This window comes from Dendrobates tinctorius, unplaced genomic scaffold (genome assembly GCF_039654945.1).
Source record: "Dendrobates tinctorius isolate UK_male_01 unplaced genomic scaffold, ASM3965494v1 ptg000124l, whole genome shotgun sequence".
Classification (NCBI taxonomy): Eukaryota; Metazoa; Chordata; class Amphibia; order Anura; family Dendrobatidae; genus Dendrobates; species Dendrobates tinctorius.
Genome location: NW_027361792.1, coordinates 4,801,272 through 4,819,923, shown reverse-complemented (window position 1 = coordinate 4,819,923; position 18,652 = coordinate 4,801,272). Strand labels below are relative to the sequence as shown.

General features: G+C 43.8%; 1 protein-coding gene across 8 annotated transcripts in view; it reads left to right on the top strand.

The window, feature by feature from the left end:
• The window catches only part of SHANK2 (SH3 and multiple ankyrin repeat domains 2), a 641,049-nt gene that overhangs the window by 286,449 nt on the left and 335,948 nt on the right, over positions 1 to 18,652 (top strand). For 7 of the 8 annotated variants that reach the window (XM_073541767.1, XM_073541764.1, XM_073541768.1 and 4 more), the window contains one exon: positions 11,983 to 12,289. In XM_073541767.1, the coding sequence (XP_073397868.1) occupies positions 11,983 to 12,289 (307 nt within the window). Of the gene's footprint in view, positions 1 to 3,078; positions 3,237 to 11,982; positions 12,290 to 18,652 lie in introns of those variants that run through there. The other variant, XM_073541769.1, reaches the window with a different exon arrangement.

Here is an 18,652-nt window from a genome sequence, read left to right as displayed (position 1 = left end):
ATAATTTGTCTTGGGGCTTTATAAACATATCTTTTTTCTTGGGGTTCTGATTACATATCCTTTCTCTTGGGGCTCTGCACACGTCCTTTCTCTTGGTGTTCTGTTCATTCTCCATCTTGGGGCTCTGCACACGTGTCTTTTCTCTAAGGGCTCGTGCACATATAATTTGTCTTGGAGCCTTATGTACATATCTCTGCACATAGCTCTGCACACATGTCCTTTCTCTTGGGGCTCTGCACATGTGTATTTTCTCTTGGGGCTCTGCACATGTGTCCTTTCTCTGAGGGCTCTGCACATGTCTCATCTTATGGGGCTCTACACACTTGTCTTTACGTTTGGGGATCTGCACAGTATCCTTTCTCTTTTGGCTCCACACATGTGTCCTTTCTCTTGGGGCTCTGCACCCATGTATTTCTCTAGGGGCTTTATACCCGGCACGTGTCCTTACTTTTGGGGCTCTGCACACATGTCCTTTTGTCTTGGGGCTCTGCACACGTGTCCTTTCTCTAAGGGCTCTGTGCACATAGAATTTGTCTTGAGGCTTTATGTACATATCTCTTTTTTCTTGGGGTTCTGATTACATATCCTTTCTCTTGGGGCTCTGCACACATCCTTTCTCTTGGTGTTCTGTTCATTCTCCCTCTTGGGGCTCTGCACACGTGTCTTTTCTCTAAGGGCTCTGTGCACATATAATTTGTCTTGGGGCTTTATGTACATATCTCTGCACATAGCTCTGCACACATGTCCTTTCTCTTGGGGCTCTACCCATCCTCTATCTTGGGGCTCTGAGCATGTGTCCTTTCTCTTGGGGCTCTGCACATGTGTCCTTTCTCTTTGGGCTCTGCTCATCCTCTATCTTGGGACTCTGAGCATGTGTCCTTTTTCTTGGGGGTCTCTGTTCACGTGTCCTTTCTCTTGGGGCTCTGCTCGTCCTTTATCTTGGAGCTCTGCTCATCGTTTCTCTTGGGGCTCTGCTCACATGTCCTTTTTCTTCTGGGGGCTTTGCCTGTCCTTTATGGGCACTGCACACATGTCCTTTCCCTTGGGGATCTGCACATATGTCCTTTCTCTTGAGGCTCTGTTCATCCTCTGTCTTGGGGCTCTGAGCATGTGTCCTTTCTCCATCTATCCCAAGAGAATGGAGATGTGATCAGAGCTTTACTTGGTTGGGATCCCAGTGGTTCACCTATCTTATCAGCATATACACTCACTGGCCACTTTATTAGGTACACCATGCTAGTAAGGGGTTGGACCCCCTTTTGCCTTCAGAACTGCCTCAATTCTTCGTGGCAGAGATTCAACAAGGTGCTGGAAGCATTCCTCAGAGATTTTGGACCATATTGACATGATGGCATCACACAGTTGGCGCAGATTTGTCGGCTGCACATCCCTGATGCGAATCTCCCGTTCCACCACATCCCAAAGATGCTCTATTGGATTGAGATCTGGTGACTGAGGAGGCCATTTGAGTACAGTAAACTCATTGTCATGTTCAAGAAACCAATCTGAGATGATTCGAGCTTTATGACATGGCGCATTATCCTGCTGAAAGTAGCCATCAGATGTTGGGTACATTGTGGTCATAAAGGGATGGACATGGTCAGCAACAATACTCAGGTAGGCTGTGGCGTTGTAACGATGCTCAATTGGTACCAAGGGGCCCAAAGAGTGCCCAGAAAAAATTCCCCACACCATGACACCACCACCACCAGCCTGAACCGTTGATACAAGGCAGGATGGATCCATGCTTTCATGTTGTTTACGCCAAATTCTGACCCTACCATCCGAATGTCGCAGCAGAAATCGAGACTCATCAGACCAGGCAACGTTTTTCCAATCTTCTACTGTCCAATTTCGATGAGCTTGTGCAAATTGTAGCCTCAGTTTCCTGTTCTTAGCTGAGAGGAGTGGTACCCAGTGTGGTCTTCTGCTGCTGTAGCCCATCTGCCTCAAAGTTCGACGCACTGTGCGTTCAGAGATGCTCTTCTGCCTACCTTGGTTGTAACGGGTGGCAATTTGAGTCACTGTTGCCTTTCTATCAGCTCGAACCAGTCTGCCCATTCTCCTCTGACCTCTGGCATCAACATGGCATTTCCGGCCACAGAACTGCCGCTCACTGGATTTTTTTTCTTTTTCGGACCATTCTCTGTAAACCCTAGAGATGGTTGTGCGTGAAAATCCCAGTAGATCAGCAGTTTCTGAAATTCTCAGACCAGCCCTTCTGGCACCAACAATCATGCCACGTTCAAAGGCACTCAAATCACCTTTCTTCCCCATACTGATGCTCGGTTTGAACTGCAGGAGATTGTCTTGACCATGTCTACATGCCTAAATGCACTGAGTTGGATAGGATTGTCGCAGAAATGTATACAGTAAATTCGCTGCAAGAAAATTTATATTATCAAATATTTAGAAGTTCTTTGCTCAGATGCATTTTAATAGTTTTCAAACCTACTTTTTTCTACCCCTCTTTGTGAGCCAGGAAACATTTAGTTACAATCATCGATGGTAATTTCTGGGCCAGCTCTGCTTTCCCCACTAGTCACCAACCAGGCGACTGGTCATTTTTCTCATGGTGACTGTCTTTAGCCTCATGGGAGGAGTTCACACGCTGCAGATTTGATGCATAAATTCTGGCACCCTTCCCGTTCATTTGAATTCGACTTGCAGAAATCCATCCACCAGAACCATTCAGAAATTTCTGCCACAAATTCACCGCTGGTGCAGTCATTTTCGCGTGGATATTAGAAATCTCCAAACTACTGTTCCGTTCCTGCCTTAGTGGCATGTGGCACCCCTGTCCCCATCTGGCATCTCTCAGTCTGCACAATGGCATCCTAATTGTTGTACGACCCTTTCCCACCGCTCTGAGCCGTGCTTGATTCTTCATTAATACAATCCTTACAATAGCAGAGGAACAGACCCGAGCTGCTCACATGACTCACTCTGTTAAAGATCGCAAGATGTTTGAGCGTCTCCAGTCTGCGCGCAGCCGTTTCCCAGCTGACGGACAGGATATGGGGTGGGCTCGTCACCAGAGTCCTGGGTTCTACATTCCCAGCAATGCTCGCTCTTCCACACTTCCCAGGAACTTGCTCCTCAATGTAGGCTGCCGGCAGCTGAAACTGATGGGCTAGTGGTCCTGACTCCACGACCACTCTCGGGGTGCTTGGCACATCTCCGCTTCACTCCCAGGAAGATGAAGTCTTTGTTTAGTGCATTCACTAAGAAGGAAGGTAAGAGGGACCTGCTGGGTGGGAGTGGGGGCTGTTCCCTGACTGCTGGGGTTTAGGCTCATTAAACTTCATATGGACTCCTTGCCTTTGGATAGTTTGTGGGATGGTGAAGAACAGATGGAGTGGTGCTGGTATGGACAGAGCAGCAGCGAGATGTGGTGTAGGCTTGTTTTTTTCTGAATGGGAGTTGGAATAATGCATGATGGAGGGGGGAAACCTAGTGTGTAGATGTGAGAAGCTGCATATTAACCTCGCAGATGCCGAGACTCCAGATTAATAGAATATCATAGAATTTTACTGTGGAACTACAACTCCCACCATTTGTAGCTGCAACATGCACAGTAGTGTTTGATCAAGATTTGCTAAGAGTTCCATAACTGCTTTGTATCAAACTTGCATTCTTAGAAGTATAATAAAATTCTGCGACGTTCCCGATACGTTATAATGGTACAAGGTTAATATTTGCTTGATGGGATCTGTAGTTCTACGGCAGCTCTGTGGCAACTGATTTTTTTTTTTTAAGCTGATTCAAATAAGGTCCCCCCATAAGATATTGCTGGAACCTGTAGCCCGACAACTTTTCCTCCGTCATCTGACGACTTGACCTCTTATGGAGGACACCTCCGCTCCACAGGTTAATCGATTGCTGGGATATGTAGTTCCACTGGTTTTCAGTGAATGATTGAATGACAGCCTAATGAGTTGGGTTAATGGCAGAATGCTGAGACTTTCAGTTCTACAACAGTAAAGCAGATGTCTGACATCTTGAGATTATAATGACGCCACTGAGTGTTAATCAGGCTAATGCCAAGAGTTGGTTGTGACATCTGATTAAAATGGGTAAAGTGGTGCTTGTACTTGTAGTTCCACAGTAGCGCCGTACTATCTGGTAGTTGGATTATTGTGATGTGTGCAACATTTCAGGGTATCTTTTAGCTGATCTGGCAGAGATCCAACCTTCTCTGATGTCTCAAGAGACTTTCATGTTGTAGGAGCGAGTGGTGATTGATTTACATGGCACGAGCGGGAATTAAATTAGACTGAAACATGATTTATATAGAATTTTTTGTAAGTTTTTTTTTTTATATCTTTATTTTTTGGGCAAAGCAAAGCTCAAATTAATCACTTAGAATCAAAGTGGTCTTGATTAACCATTCATCATCAGTCTCCTGTGGTGTCTAATTATCCCACATATTACATGCCATCTCTACAAGACATAGTGACAGTGAGCTGCACACGTAGCCGTACATATCCCACACCACTGGGTGGCTGCACCCTGTACCCACCGCACCATCAGATACCAGGCTCTTGTAATATCACTGGCATCTCTTTCTATAATTCTGCCTTCCAGGCTCAAAATAATAGCGGCTCTGAAGGTCATCACCTCGCAAATCCCTCAAGGGCCGGTTGTCCTTGTCCCCATTTTATGACTGATGGATTCTGGTGGTTGGCATTTAGGAAGGTGAAGGGAAACCTTGTCCTGTATTTGCACAGAATTATTATCAGTTTGTGCGTTTTTTGTATTGTTGAGATGATACTCTACGTATATAACCACAGACATAGCAGGACTGAGCTGGTTAGTTTGGCAGGTGACCCAACCAACTCTGATATCGCCATATGTTATTCCATTGGGCGGAACAACATTTTCTGATGTTGTATGACATCCGGCTTGTTACTTGGGTGCAGATGGTCACCAGGTGGTGGTGTAGGAAGTTACCAGCTATCCACTTTGCATTTGCTAGGACATTAAGATAAAAGGTCAGATCAGCAAACTGAATCCTTGTCCCAGGTGAAGGAAAGTCTAGCTACAATGTTTATGAGACTCAGTTTAGATGGGCGTAATTTCTGTTCTGTTTGCACAGCAGCCAGCACACAGACAAAACAAGGACGAGTATATGGTCCTAGTATGGACTGGCCGTGGGTCATCTCACCCAGACCTGTAGCCTCATAATATGGCTATGAAGCTGTTGAGTTTGAGTCCTGAAACTTATCACAAATCAGGCTGGAGAGTTTTGGCCCCAGGACACTTCTTTAGGGTATGTGAACACTTCGTCTTTTAAACGCTGGCAATGGGTATTTTCCCTGCAAGTCCACCGATCCTCCACATTATTTCCGCCATAGCACCACCACCATGGAATTGATTGGAGTCTGTTTTGTGTCGGCAGGAAGAGACGTGAATCAAGCTCATAAGTGTGGCACTAGAAGGCAATAATAGGGACGATCTGTGCACTTGCTGACAATTGTCCCGACCTCAGTGCACTTGCAGCCTCGTTTATCTAACTGATTTTCTCAGTCTTAAAATATCCACTTGCGGTCAGGAAGGTAGTGTATGTGTGAACTTGTATTTTTCTATCCTAACCAACAATGTAATTAGTTCGGTGACCCAAAAGCTCCTGTCCAGAGCAGAAGTCATGGCCATCAGCTCAATGCCAGTCTGTCTCTTGACAGCTTTGTCATTTGCGACAGACTGGTTGTCAGGGATGCACATAAGTAGTAACCAGTCTGTCTTCGATTACTCGTGCCTCCAGCTGAAGCCCTATCACTTTATCACTATGCTGAGGTTTGGCAGTTTCTCCTGCTACGCTGTACCTCTCATTCCAACATTTATCACCTGAGGCCCCATGGCAGCCGCCTCTGTATTACATGTGCGCGGCTTGGGTATATACATTTTGCTTTCTACAGAATAAGACATTAGCCCACATTGTGCAGAACTGATGAGACAGCAGATTCTATGTCCGTTCTGTAGAACCATTTGTCTTTTTTCCCTTGGACGTCTTCAATGAGAAATGTGTTACAGACTCGGAGATCCATAAAGGTGACGATTTGTGAATGTCGCCGTTCCAAGATGTGTTTTCCTGCATTTTTCTCTTCATCGGAACAGAGGGAACATTTTAAATTGCAGAATTGTCATTTAATTTTTTTCTTTAGTTGGTAATTAGGGTTTAATGATGGCTGCCTTCCAAGGCGAAGTTCCTACGTACAAAATACTGCTTTTATTTTTGCCCTGCATTTTTTTTTTTCTTTTTGCAGTTGTCCATCCTAAAATACATATCAATCTGTTATGGTTTTTTCCATTTTTTAAGGGTTTTTTGTTGTTGTTGCTGCTTTTTTTGGTGCAGATTTGAAGCAGCGTCTTTTTTTTTTTTTTTTCCTTCTTCATCCAGAAACTCAAATTTTGGAAATTTTTCAAACTTTTCCCAAGCATTTTTCAGAATCCCCATAGAGACGTATCCGAAAAATAAAATAACCCTCGGATTCTTCAGCATCTTTAAATGTAGAGTGGTTATTTGTCTTTATGAAATCACTTCACTTTGCACAAAAAAAGCAGATGGAAAAAACCCCGCAACAATTACACTACATGGGAACGTGGCCACAGGATGAGGTTGGGGGTCACACATGACGTTCGGTGGGCGTCTAGCAAGTGTCCTGGGTGCATCTGCTGAGAAGCCGCTTTGTAAATGTCTCAGCAGTTTCCCATTGGATCAATAAAAAATGAACGGCGCATGGTTTGCTTATTGTTTACGGCCCACAGCTTTGCAGAAACCACGTGGCAGTTAACCATAAGCACACCTCTGCAATGCATTACTGATGATGCTGTGGGCGACTGCTGCATCATTTAGGAAGTGGCTTCTGAGCAGGTGCGACACGTGCTGACCCCAACCTGAGGGTATTGTCGCACAGTGCAGTTATGGTGCATTCAGTTTTGTGCAAAATCAAGCGATTGCTTGTTAATTAGCCACAAAACTGCAGCAATTTCTGGCTGCTGTGGTGCATTTAATCTCTGGCCTTACCCTTAGAAAAAAGTTGAATGAAGAATTAACAGTGCTGTAAAGTGAATCAGTCATTGTGTATGCAGATGCTGCAAAGGTTAAGCATAACAGATGTGCAGGTCTGAATATGTCTAGCGCAGCAAAGGATTTGCCCGAAAACTAAATATCGTAATCACTGAAGAAATCACAAAAAACGTATATGGTATTGAAAGAACACCAGTGAAAAGTCCTGACCTTACAGTGTAGCGCCACCTGGTGTTAACTGTGTAGAGAATGTAAACATAGTGCGCTAAGTGCTGATGGTGACATATGGTCCATCACTCTCCCCAAGTCTCTGCAAGGTGACCCTCCGATCGTCCCATGGAAATAGCTTTCTGCCTGCTTGTCCAGAAAGGAGCTGAGCCTCTGTAGTAACATGGTAGTACAGCCGAGAAGAATCCTGCAGAGGAAGTAAGAAGGGACTGTGTTGTCAACTGCCAGAGGGGGAAGGAGACTGATTCTGTCCAGAGCCATCTTCCCTTTCCACCTCGTCAGCACAGATTAGCTGTAGCTTATTGAGCAAAAAAAAAAAAATGATGAAAAGGTATTTTTATGCTGGTAATATTGCACATAAAATGCTATTAACAACCCACATGTTGGCTGTATGCAGAGTCTGTACAGATGTTGTATGTAAGAGCTATACTACTGGGGTATGGGGGTAATACTACCATACATATGAGATGGGCCTATATGTTGGAGGTATGACAGGGTATCCCACTCTATAGGGATACTTTACCCATGCAGCCCCTAAAGCTGGAAACAAGGATATCTCCAACCTGCAAAATATGATAGCTGGACAACACTGAGCATGGACAGAGAAGAACCTAGGCACTTGTCTGTATGACAGAAGAGACTTTTACACTTGCAAGACTGATGTACACCGGCCATACAGGGGATAAAAGGGCATTACTCTGTCCTCCGTACGGTGATGCACGCCTATGGACATGTGTAGTGTACACATCCGGAGTGTTCCTGGGGCACCTGGTAAACACCGCAAGCGCGACGTCAAGAAGGCCCCGTCCATGCCCTGCCATCATGTCATCATTTAGACAACACCCATTCTACGAATTGTTGACATTTACTCTTGTGCGTTGCCCTGTCTGTGTATGTGCTGTAGACTGGCTTTATGCAGCTGATTGTAATTGAAAGTGTTGGATATCTCAGTCATCCCATCTGGAGGAGCACCAGCGTCTGTCACACCATCTTGCACAGTGGTACTTAGCTAAGGCCACTTTCTTACATGTGCAGCCTTCTTCATTAATAGGAGGGGGATGGGGTTCAGTTTCCTGTTCTCCAGTGAGGCCTTTTCTATTATTTGGAGAACCCATACGTAAAATGATGCCCATTAATTTTCCAATGTTAACTAGAGTCCACGTACTTTTCTTACTGTGTAGGACGTGGCTTTTCATCCTCCTGATTGATGTGTCATAAGGCGGATTACTCAACATAATTGCAGCCTGTAATTAGCTGTGACGAGAGAGTCCTGTTTTGGCGACAGGGTCTCTTTGAAGAGGTTCCTGAAGGGATGGGAGCATGGAATACATTCATATAATGAGCAAAAAAGTTTAAAAACTCTCCGTGCTGTTTAATATCAGGACCGTTCACAATATGGTGTTACTGCTACAAGGAGAACCACTGACCCACGGTAAAAAATGAAGAAAAATTCCAAGTGTCGTCAACTGAATAAAATCTTTAAAGCTTTATTTCAAAACATGGAATTAAAATAATTCATGGTGGTGGATAAGATATCGCTCAGACGCGTTTCAGGCATGAACTGTCCACGGTCACTGAGTATTGCAAGCAAACCCATGACAAAATGTTTAAAATAAATGCTGAACAATCGTGAAACGGCAGAAACGACACAGGTGTGCAATAATTAGAGAAGTGAGAGTGTAACAGACACTAGTGGATATACAAAAGAGTCATATTTGCACCTTCATATTACAAAATTGCAAACTTTGAAGATTTTATTCAGTTGCCGACACTTGGGGCACGGGATATGCAGGTGCTTCTCATAAAATTAGAATATCATCAAAAAGTTACGGTAATTTTTCACTTCTTCAATACAAAAAGTGAAACTCCTCTATTCGATAGTCATTACAGAGTGATCTATGTCACGTATTTATTTCTGTTAATGTTAATGACCTAGATTATCCCCAGGTCACTATGGCAAAGATCAAAGTAGACCTCATTATGGAATGTTCGCACCGAGCAAATAATAGCACGCCGCAGAAAATTGACCTGCGGTGCAAATTTTCAGTCTGCATCCGGTAAATGTATAGTGTAGATTTCATGTTCAGGCTTCGTTTTTTTTTAAGGTGGATTTTGAAGCGGATTCACGTAAAAAAATATATCTTTTGCAATGCAAATCTGAAGCATTTCTACAATGAATTCTCATAAAAGTTGAATATACGATGTAAGGGGTTGCTTTGAGAACCCCAAAGTACTGTAACTGCAACAATCAAAACGTCCAAACCAGTTGGATATTTTGCAGCTTGTTGAAATCACAGTATCTTGCAGGTCACAGTGCGACTCTATTCACCCGCATTGCGCTGTGATGTCTCAGCAGCTTACAATGAACTTTTGGTCGTACGACCTGGGGCACAGCCAAAATGGTCATGGAGCCCCAATCTAAGGGCACGTTCACATTAGACTGATGCACAACTTGTATTGTGGCCAAAATCGCCATTTAGGCCCATCCATATGGTGACTATTTTGCCACTCAGGACAGAAGGGCCTGGTATATATTTCCCCCTTTCCATGGGCGTAAGCCTATTCCACTCTCCTGAACGGTTTTTCGCTGCAAACTAGGAAAGGAGAGAGAAGCAACCATAATCCACTCCTCCTTGGAGCTACTTGGGTATTCTTTTTTTAGGACTACAGAATCCCCGCTGCCTCCTTATTTCACCAATAGAATGGATTGGACGCGGTGAATCCGCACAGTTCAGAGAACACGTGGATTCCCTGCGATCAATTGACGGCAGCGATTTTGGATGCAGGTATGTGTGTTTTTGGGGGGAGGTATGGGGGGGGGGGGGAGTTAATTTCCTTTCTTTGGCAATTTCTATCGGGAGCCTGAAAATGCATGTAAAAAAAAAAATCCCACGGTTATAGTTTTAAATCAGATTTCTAACGTTTCTGTGGCAAAACAAAAAATGCTGCTGCTTCAAGTTTGCACCAAAAAGGCAACAAAAATTCCATTAATCAGAACAGATTGCTATTCCATATTTTGGTCTGTACACATATAGAAACAAGCCTCTTAGTAGCACTAATAAGATAACCGGCACAGTACCCAGACTAGCTCGGAGACCATGCACATGCGCCATCAGACATCCTCACGACCCGCGCTGCAAACTAATGTGGAGGCAACGGTGGAAAAGTGTCAGGATGAGTTTGGCACAACTTATAATTTCCTTCTCTTTCTGTCTCTTTTTGTTTTAATTTTCCACTGTGGAGTATGATCAGGATGTTGGGGGTGTAGGTAATGCTCCGACATAGTGAGTATGCAGGGTGTTAAAGAGAAATGATCTGTGGCAATAAATACATTTACCAAATCCTGATCACTAGATATATAAGTGAGGGCAAAACTTGTTTAGGCAAAATCTTAACTATGCTATATTTTCTGTACGCCTGGATTAAATTGGTGGATTTTTTTTTAAACTGCAGGATTTCATTTGTTTCTGCTGATTTTTATTGTACCTGCACCATTTGCGTTGTATTAAGTGTTGCTGCAGATGCTCTGAGGACAAAATTCACATCAAATCCACATGTGAAGGTAAATGGGTTTTAACTGATTGCAGTAGTAACCAGATCCACGATGTGTGTAATTACTGTAAGGGCTCATGCCGACAACTGTAGTTTCGGTCCGAGTGCGATCTGTCAAAATATCAGCTTTTTTCCTGCAGTTTTTTTTTTACTATTGAGTTCAAAAAGGCTTGGCACCCAAAATGTATCAAAAACTGCACACAATAAAAACGTGCCAACATCTGCAAATGAAAACAAAAATGCAGAAGAAAAACCCAGCATGGGAAATACAGTGGAAGTGACTGCCAGCCGCTCAACCCTGTCCCATAGTAGCTTGGGATGAATGGAGGAGCTGGGAAATAAGAGGAATCAGCATGATAACTCCCAGCCAAAAAATGTCTAGTGCTAATAATCTAAGTCCTAGGCTGATTTTGCCGGTGCTGATTCCATCTAAGGCCTGTGGAATAGGCCTCTTGTAGGGTTGCACAAAGGTAAAATGTGCCTGTCTGGTAATGTTTATTTTTGCAGCTGGAAATTAAAATGTATAAAATGATTTCCTTAGCTTAAATCTGTGATTATGAAGCAGATGCCTCACAGCACATTTCTCATCATCTTCGCCTCTGTATGATGTGATCTAACAGTTATTACGTTCCATACATGTGTATACCATGAGCTGCATGTCTCTACATCCCGCAGCCCATCGCTCCACCATCCATTAACATCTATTGGTCTGTAAATAGATTGAGCCCAACATTTTTGACACCCTTTGAATTATAGTTACAGCCCCGTGCTAGGAGGGGGCTTGCGTATGACATATGTTTTTGCACTGGGAACCATGCAGAACCTGGCGGTTTTCTTTGTTAATTTCCCAATGTCAGATTGAATATATCTGAGAGTTCTCTCGGTGCATTTCATTAAATTGTCCAATTTCACACGTCTGTCACAGCAGACAGCTAGATTTCTGTTCTCCCACGAGGGTGTTGTCATTTAACCTTCCTTCTTTCTTGGCCTGGTTGTGTCAGTAAAATAGTCATAAAGCAGAACGCTGAGTGCAGGTGTTCAGTGTAGGGAATGGCGGAGTGCTGTGGATCGCACCAGGTGACTTTGCACAGTGCCAGGTCTTAGTGCACATGATATATGTCAGCCTGTTTCTTTATATACATATTTATATATACATTTTTTTTTTTTTGCAGTGCCATTCAGGGAAGCGCCCAGCTATTCTCATCGGAGAAGGGGGCCGCAGCATACCTTGACAGCACCCAGAGTCCTCCTTCGATCCAACAGCGACAACAACCTGAACGTGAACAATATCTCTGAGTGGTCCGCCGCCTCGGCCTCTTTACACCGCAGCCTTTCACCACAGCTACTGCAACAGATGCAGAATAATCCAAATGGAACTGTGAAAACTATTGGGAGCTATTCCCAAGTACCACGGAGCCGCTCACCTTCCCTGAACCGCTTAGGAGAGGATGCAAAAAGGCAGCAGCACAGACACGTCAGGTATGACCTCCGCGTAGCCTCAGTCTTGGGGTCTACCTCCATTTTTAATTGCATTGTAATTTTCATTATTATCACACAGGACATATAATCTAATATGTTTGTAAATCCTTCTGTAAAAAAGACCCTGGTGGCAAGTGACCAAAATAGCCATATCCTCAAATAGTTCTCATTGTGGCAGAACAGTTGTCCATTAAAGGGTCTTTCTGGAGGCCAGTCTAATCTCGAGTTCTTCATACTGCATATGATTTTTTTTCAGTCAGAATATGAACCTCAGTATCAGGACTGTCGGCTGGTCTCCTGACCCGTACTCCTGAGCCCTATATATGCCTATGAGGTTGTTCAGTTTGGGCCAGGAGACCCGTGGTGGGTCCGAACTTTGTGATCTGTGCTCGGACCGTGAATATCGGACACGTGAAACTGGTCTAAAGCAAAGGCTCTGTTCATGTTAAAGCCGAAGTTGGAACAATCTTTGCTCCTACGGAAGGCCAATGTGGTCAGTTCTGTAGACATGCGGTGGAAGATGTCCTTAAAACAATCTGTCCCTTAAAAAGAAAAAAAAATTGTATTTTGGGCAGTATGTATTTTTATATGTGTCCTGTAGGTCTTAGTGACGTCACAACAACGGAAAACTGCATGTACCAAACTAGATCCTACACAATACACAGTGTGTGTGTTTATTGTGGCATGGCTAAGGGTTGTATAGTTGATGGGAGGTATGTGTCTCAGAGACTACTTGTCTCTGTAATGTAGTGTAAGCCTTATTTAATATCACAATATTACTAATGTTTTGCAAGGACCTGTGGTGAGGTCACAATCACGTGACCAGTCAGCTGTTGGGTTCGTGGGTGTGGCTATACCCTTATAATGTAGCCTGCTCCTGAACCAGGGAGTTGTATGTGGGGAGGACTACTCCTCCCGTGTGTGCTGAGGACCCAGGTCTGAGTCTGAATCAACGGACATTTGTGTTCTTTTTTGCCTATGCTTAAAGGGAATCTGTCACCCCTTTTTTGAGATATCATATAATGATATCATTCAATTGAGTGTCACATAAGGATTCTCTTAGTACTTTTGCTTCCCGCTGACCCCGCACCTTTCATGCATAAATACCTTGTTTATATCGGTTCAGATGTATGTAAACTGCCGCTTTCCGGTCCGCTGGGTGGGCTTATTCTCCTGCTCCCCCCCTCCCTGTCTTGCTCTACGCATTTCTTCTAAAAATGAGTGACAGATTCCCTTTAAGGCTATTTCTTTGGTGACATGCTGCTTTCATAGAATCATAGAATCGTAGAGTTGGAAGGGACCTCCTGAGCCATCTGGTCCAACCCCCTGCTCAAAGCAGGATTCGCTAAATCATCCCAGACAGATGTCTGTCCAGCCTCTGTTTGAAGACTTCTATTGAAGGAGAACTCGCCACCTCTCGTGGCAGCCTGTTCCACTCATTGATCACTCTGTCAAAACGTTTTTTCCAATATCTACTGTGTCTCCTCCCATTCAGTTTCATCCCATTGCTTCTAATCTTTCCTTGTGCAAATGAGAATAAAGATGATCCTTCTGCAATGTGACAGCCCTTGAGATATTTGTAGACAGTTATTAAGTCTCCTCTCAGTCTTCTCTTTTGCAAGCTAAACATTCCCAAATCCTGCAACCTTTCCTCATAAGACAGGGTTTGCAGACCGGTCACCATTCTGGTCGCTCTTTTCTGAACTTGCGCCAGTTTGTTGATGTGTTTTTTTAAAGTGTGGTGCCCAAAACTGGACACAGTATTCCAGATGAGGTTTGACCAAAGAGGAGAAGAGGGCAATAATGACTTCACGTGATCTAGACTGTATGCTTCTGTTAATACATCCTAGAATTGCATTTGCCTTTTTTGCTGCTGCATCACACTGTTGACTCATATTCAGTCTGTGATCTATTAGTATACCCAAGTCTTTTTCACATGTGCTGTTGCTTAGCCCTATTCCTCCCATTCTGTATATGCTTTTTTTATTTTTATTGCCCAGATGTAGTACTTTGCATTTTTCCCTGTTAAAAACCATTGTTAGTTGCTGCCCATTGCGCCAGTTTATTTATATCTTTTTGAATCTTCACTCTCTCTTCTCTAGTATTAGCTATCCCTCCAAGCTTTGTGTCATCAGCAAATTTAATCAGTTTACCCTCAATTCCTTCATCTAAATCGTTGATAAAGATGTTGAACAATACAGGGCCCAGGACAGAGCCCTGTGGTACCCCACTTGAGACATTCTTCCAACTGGATGTGCAGCCATTTACGACCACTCTTTGGGTCTGATCACTAAGCCAGTTATGAATCCACCCAACAGTTGCCTTGTCCACTCCATACTTAGTCATTTTTTCAATAAGGATTGTGTGAGATACTTTGTCAAATGCTTTGCTGAAGTCAAGATATACTATATCTACAGAAATTTCCCTGATCCACCCAATCAGTGATTCTGTCATAGAAGGAAATTAAGTTAGTCTGACATGACTTATTAGTTACAAACCCATGCTGACTCTGTTTAATCACTTCATTCTTATCCAGGTACTGACATACATGTTGTTTAATTTGTTCAAAGATCTTTCCTGGTGTAGAAGTCAGACTCACCGGCCTATAGTTGCCTGGGTCCACCTTCATCCCCTTTTGAAGATAGGAACAACATTTGCTCTTTTCCAGTCTTCTGGGACTCCTCCTGTTCTCCAAGAATTTTCAAAGATTATGGAGAGTGGTTCAAAAATTTCTTCTGCTATCTCCTTCAGTACTCTGGGGTGTAATTCATCTGAACCTGGAGACTTGAATTCATTTAGGTTAGCTAAGTGTTTCCTCACTATATTTCTGTTTGTAGATATCCTGGATTCTTCTATTCCCTTAATAGGACAGTGAAGAATAGTTGATGTTAAATTTCCTTTCTGAGAGAAAACATGCAAAATAGGAATTTAAAAGTTCGGCCTTCTCAGCATCCTGTCTTACCATTTCATCATTTTCATCCTGTAAAAATCCTATAGCATATTTTGACTTTTCTTTTACTTTTGACATATCCCCAAAATCCTTCATTATTGCTCTTGACGTCTCTTGCAAGCCTCAATTCATTGTCAGTTTTAGATAATCTGATTCATGCCCTGCAGGTTCTGCAGACAGCATTATATTCTTCTTTAGATATGCCTCCCTCTTTCCATTTTATAAACATTTCTTTCTTCCTTTTTAGCATGTGCTTAAGTTCTGTGTTCATCCATCCTGGTTTCCTTAAATGCTTCCTATTCTTCTCTCTTTTCGGAATTGTTAACAATTGTGCTTTGAGAATGTCATTTTTTAAGATTTCCCACCCTTCCTGGACATTTTTGTCCTTAAGGATATCCAGCCATTGGATCCCTCCAATTCTCTTTCTGAATCCCTTAAAATCTGCCTTTCTGAAATCTAACCTTGACGTCTGAGTCTTCACAGGTCTTCCGCCTCTAGTTATCCAAAATTCTAAAATAGCATGGTCGCTACCTTCTAGGGTCCCAGCCACTTTTACCTCCTCAACCATTTCCTCCCTGTTTATAAGGATTAGATCCAAGGTAGCAGTTCCCCTTGTTTTTTCCCATACCTTTTGGAAGATAAAATTGTCAGCAAGAGAGGATAAGAATTTCCTTGACCTGTTAGTTTTGCCTGAGAGAGATTCCCAACAAATGTCTGGATAGTTGATATCTCCCATGACAACTATGTCATATTTTTTGGAGAACTTGGCCATTTGATGCATAAAGAGTTCATCCATATCTTCAGCTTGCACAGGCGGCCTGTAGTAAATGCCTACAATGGTGTCCTTTCCATTGTTCTGTCCTTGTATTCTTACCCAAACAGTTTCCACAGAACTCCCAGTCTCTGAAGTTTGGATCTCTGTGCAGATATACGCGTTTCTAACATACAATGCGACACCTCCTCCTCGTTTATCAAGTCTGTTTCTTGCAAATAAGTTGTATCCTTCTAGTCTTGTATTCCAATCATGTATATTATCCCACCAAGTTTCAGTGATTCCAGTGACATCATATTTCTTCTCCTGCGTTAGTAGTTCCAATTCTCCTTGTTTGTTGCCCATGCTTTGTGCATTAGTATAGAAACATTTTAGTTTGTCATTGGTTTCTCTATCTCCAATATTTTTATTATTTAGATTCTTTTGTCTTTGTTCTTCCTTTCCACTTTTAATAGCAGAGTTCTCAATAGCATTTGTCAGGTGTATGGCTTTTTCTGGCCTTTTGCATCCTTTCCCGCATTGTTCTAGTTTAAAGCTCTCCTTACAAGTGTAGCAAGGCGACTTCCAAATACATGTTTTCCAGTCTTCGTAAGGTGCACCCCATCTCTAGCAAGTAGTCCATCGTATAGGTAATTCACTCCGTGATCCAGAAATCCAAATCCTTGCTGACGGCACCATCGACGTAGCCTGCAGAATCTTATTCCACCTCCTTGTTCCATGGCCATCCACTGGGAGGGTGGAAGAGAAGACAACCTGCGCTCCCAGTTCTTTCACTTTCTTACCTAAGTTTTCAAAGTCAATGCAGATGGTTTCCAGGTCGTTTCTTGCGGTGTCATTTGTCCCCACATGTAGTAGCAGGAATGGGTAGTCATCTGTAGGTCTGAAGAGTCCTGATATCCTGTCAGACACATCTTTAATTTTTGCACCTGGAAGACAGCACATTTCTCTTGAAGTTATATCCGGTCTGCAGATAGCAGCCTCTGCTCCTCTCAACAGGGAATCCCCCATGACCACCACTCTCCATTTCTTCTTCACAACATTTTTCTTTCTCCATCCAGGACGACTCTCAGGGCGTACAAGGTTGCTGTTTGTCGTCAAAGTCTTATCCTGATGTATTTCTTCATCATTCTCCTGTGTAAGAGCCTGGTATTGGTTCCTGAGCAGTATGGTCGCTGACTGCCTCCCGATCCTCCTGCTTCTCTGGGTCACATGCTTCCATTCCTCTCTTTCTTCAGATGCAGTTCAAATTTCTTCTCTTTCTGTAACGTGAAGAGATAATTCTGCTATGTCTAAGAACTCTTCACCTTCCTTAATGATTTTCAATGTAACTAACCTCTCTTCGAGATTTTGCAACTTTTCCTCCAACAGGGACACAAGCTTGCATTTGTGCCATGTGAAGTTTGGCTTTTCCACTAGTAAGTCTGTGAACATGTAGCAAGAAATGCAGCTCACCAAACGGCTCCTGGCCTCTTCCATATTGTTATTATTAAGGAGATTCCAAAGTAATGAAAAATGAGCCAAAATGGTTTACAGATTTCCTCTTTTCAGCTGCAACGGCCAAAATCCAGTGATCGTTGAGCTCGCGGAGACTCTTCACTTTTATCCCAGAAGGCACCGGGAATATGCAAATTATCTCCTCAGGACTCTTCCCCTGGTTTATAGGTTTATGACGCAAATAAACCTCATGAACTTTGAAAGAACCTGACTCATGATTGTCTCATGCTGCACTTGAGCGAGTAGAAGCCCTACAATTGGTGCTAGACGTGCGGACAGCGGTCCCAGCAGAGACTTGAGACAGTTGGTGCATGTCCTTGGTCAAGTTTTCAGCGAGACCGCAAGCTCTACCTGGAATAATGGAGGACCTGCTGAAACACCTGGTCTAGTCCCAGGTACGGCAACAGGAGACCAACAGGCTGTTGTTACAGCAGATCCAGCAGAGCCAGCAGGAGCGATTCCAGCAGAGCCAGCAGGAGCAACGGCAGCAGATGCAGCTTCTGGCAACCGCCATCCAGGAGGGCAGGATGAGCCCCCCAACCCCAGGTCTGGCTTAGGACACCCACGTCAGGAAGGAGGTAAGACACGCACTACAAAAAATGACCCCTGAGGATGATGTTGAGGCCTTACTGACAGTGTTTGAGAGGGTGGCTGAGAGGGAAAAACTTCAGCCAGAGCAGTGGGCAGAGGTACTGGCCCCATACCTGACGGGGTAGCCCCAGAAGGCGTACTATGATTTGACTTTGCAAGATGTTAAGGAGTATCCCAAACTAAAAGCCGAGATTCTCGCATGTTTGGGGGTGACAATGACTGTCAGGGCACGGCGAATTCCCCAAAATGCTGCCAGGGGCCAGGACATATAGCTGCCCGTTGTCCTCAGACCACCGAGCGGATGGACTGCAGCAAGGGACGCCGTAGTTCGTACTATGCATTCCCAGCCTGCAGTGTGAACTCTCCACCCAACGAGGGGCCTCAGGCCTGTCCAGTGAAGGTGAACGGTCGAGCAGCAATGGCGCTTCTGGACTTCGGGAGCTTGGTGACCCTTGTAAGGGCCACTTTTCCTCTCAACCTACTCCCGGGTAAAAAGGTTGGCATTTGGTGCATTCATGGTGATGCAAAGGACTACCCTATGGCCAGGGTGAACATT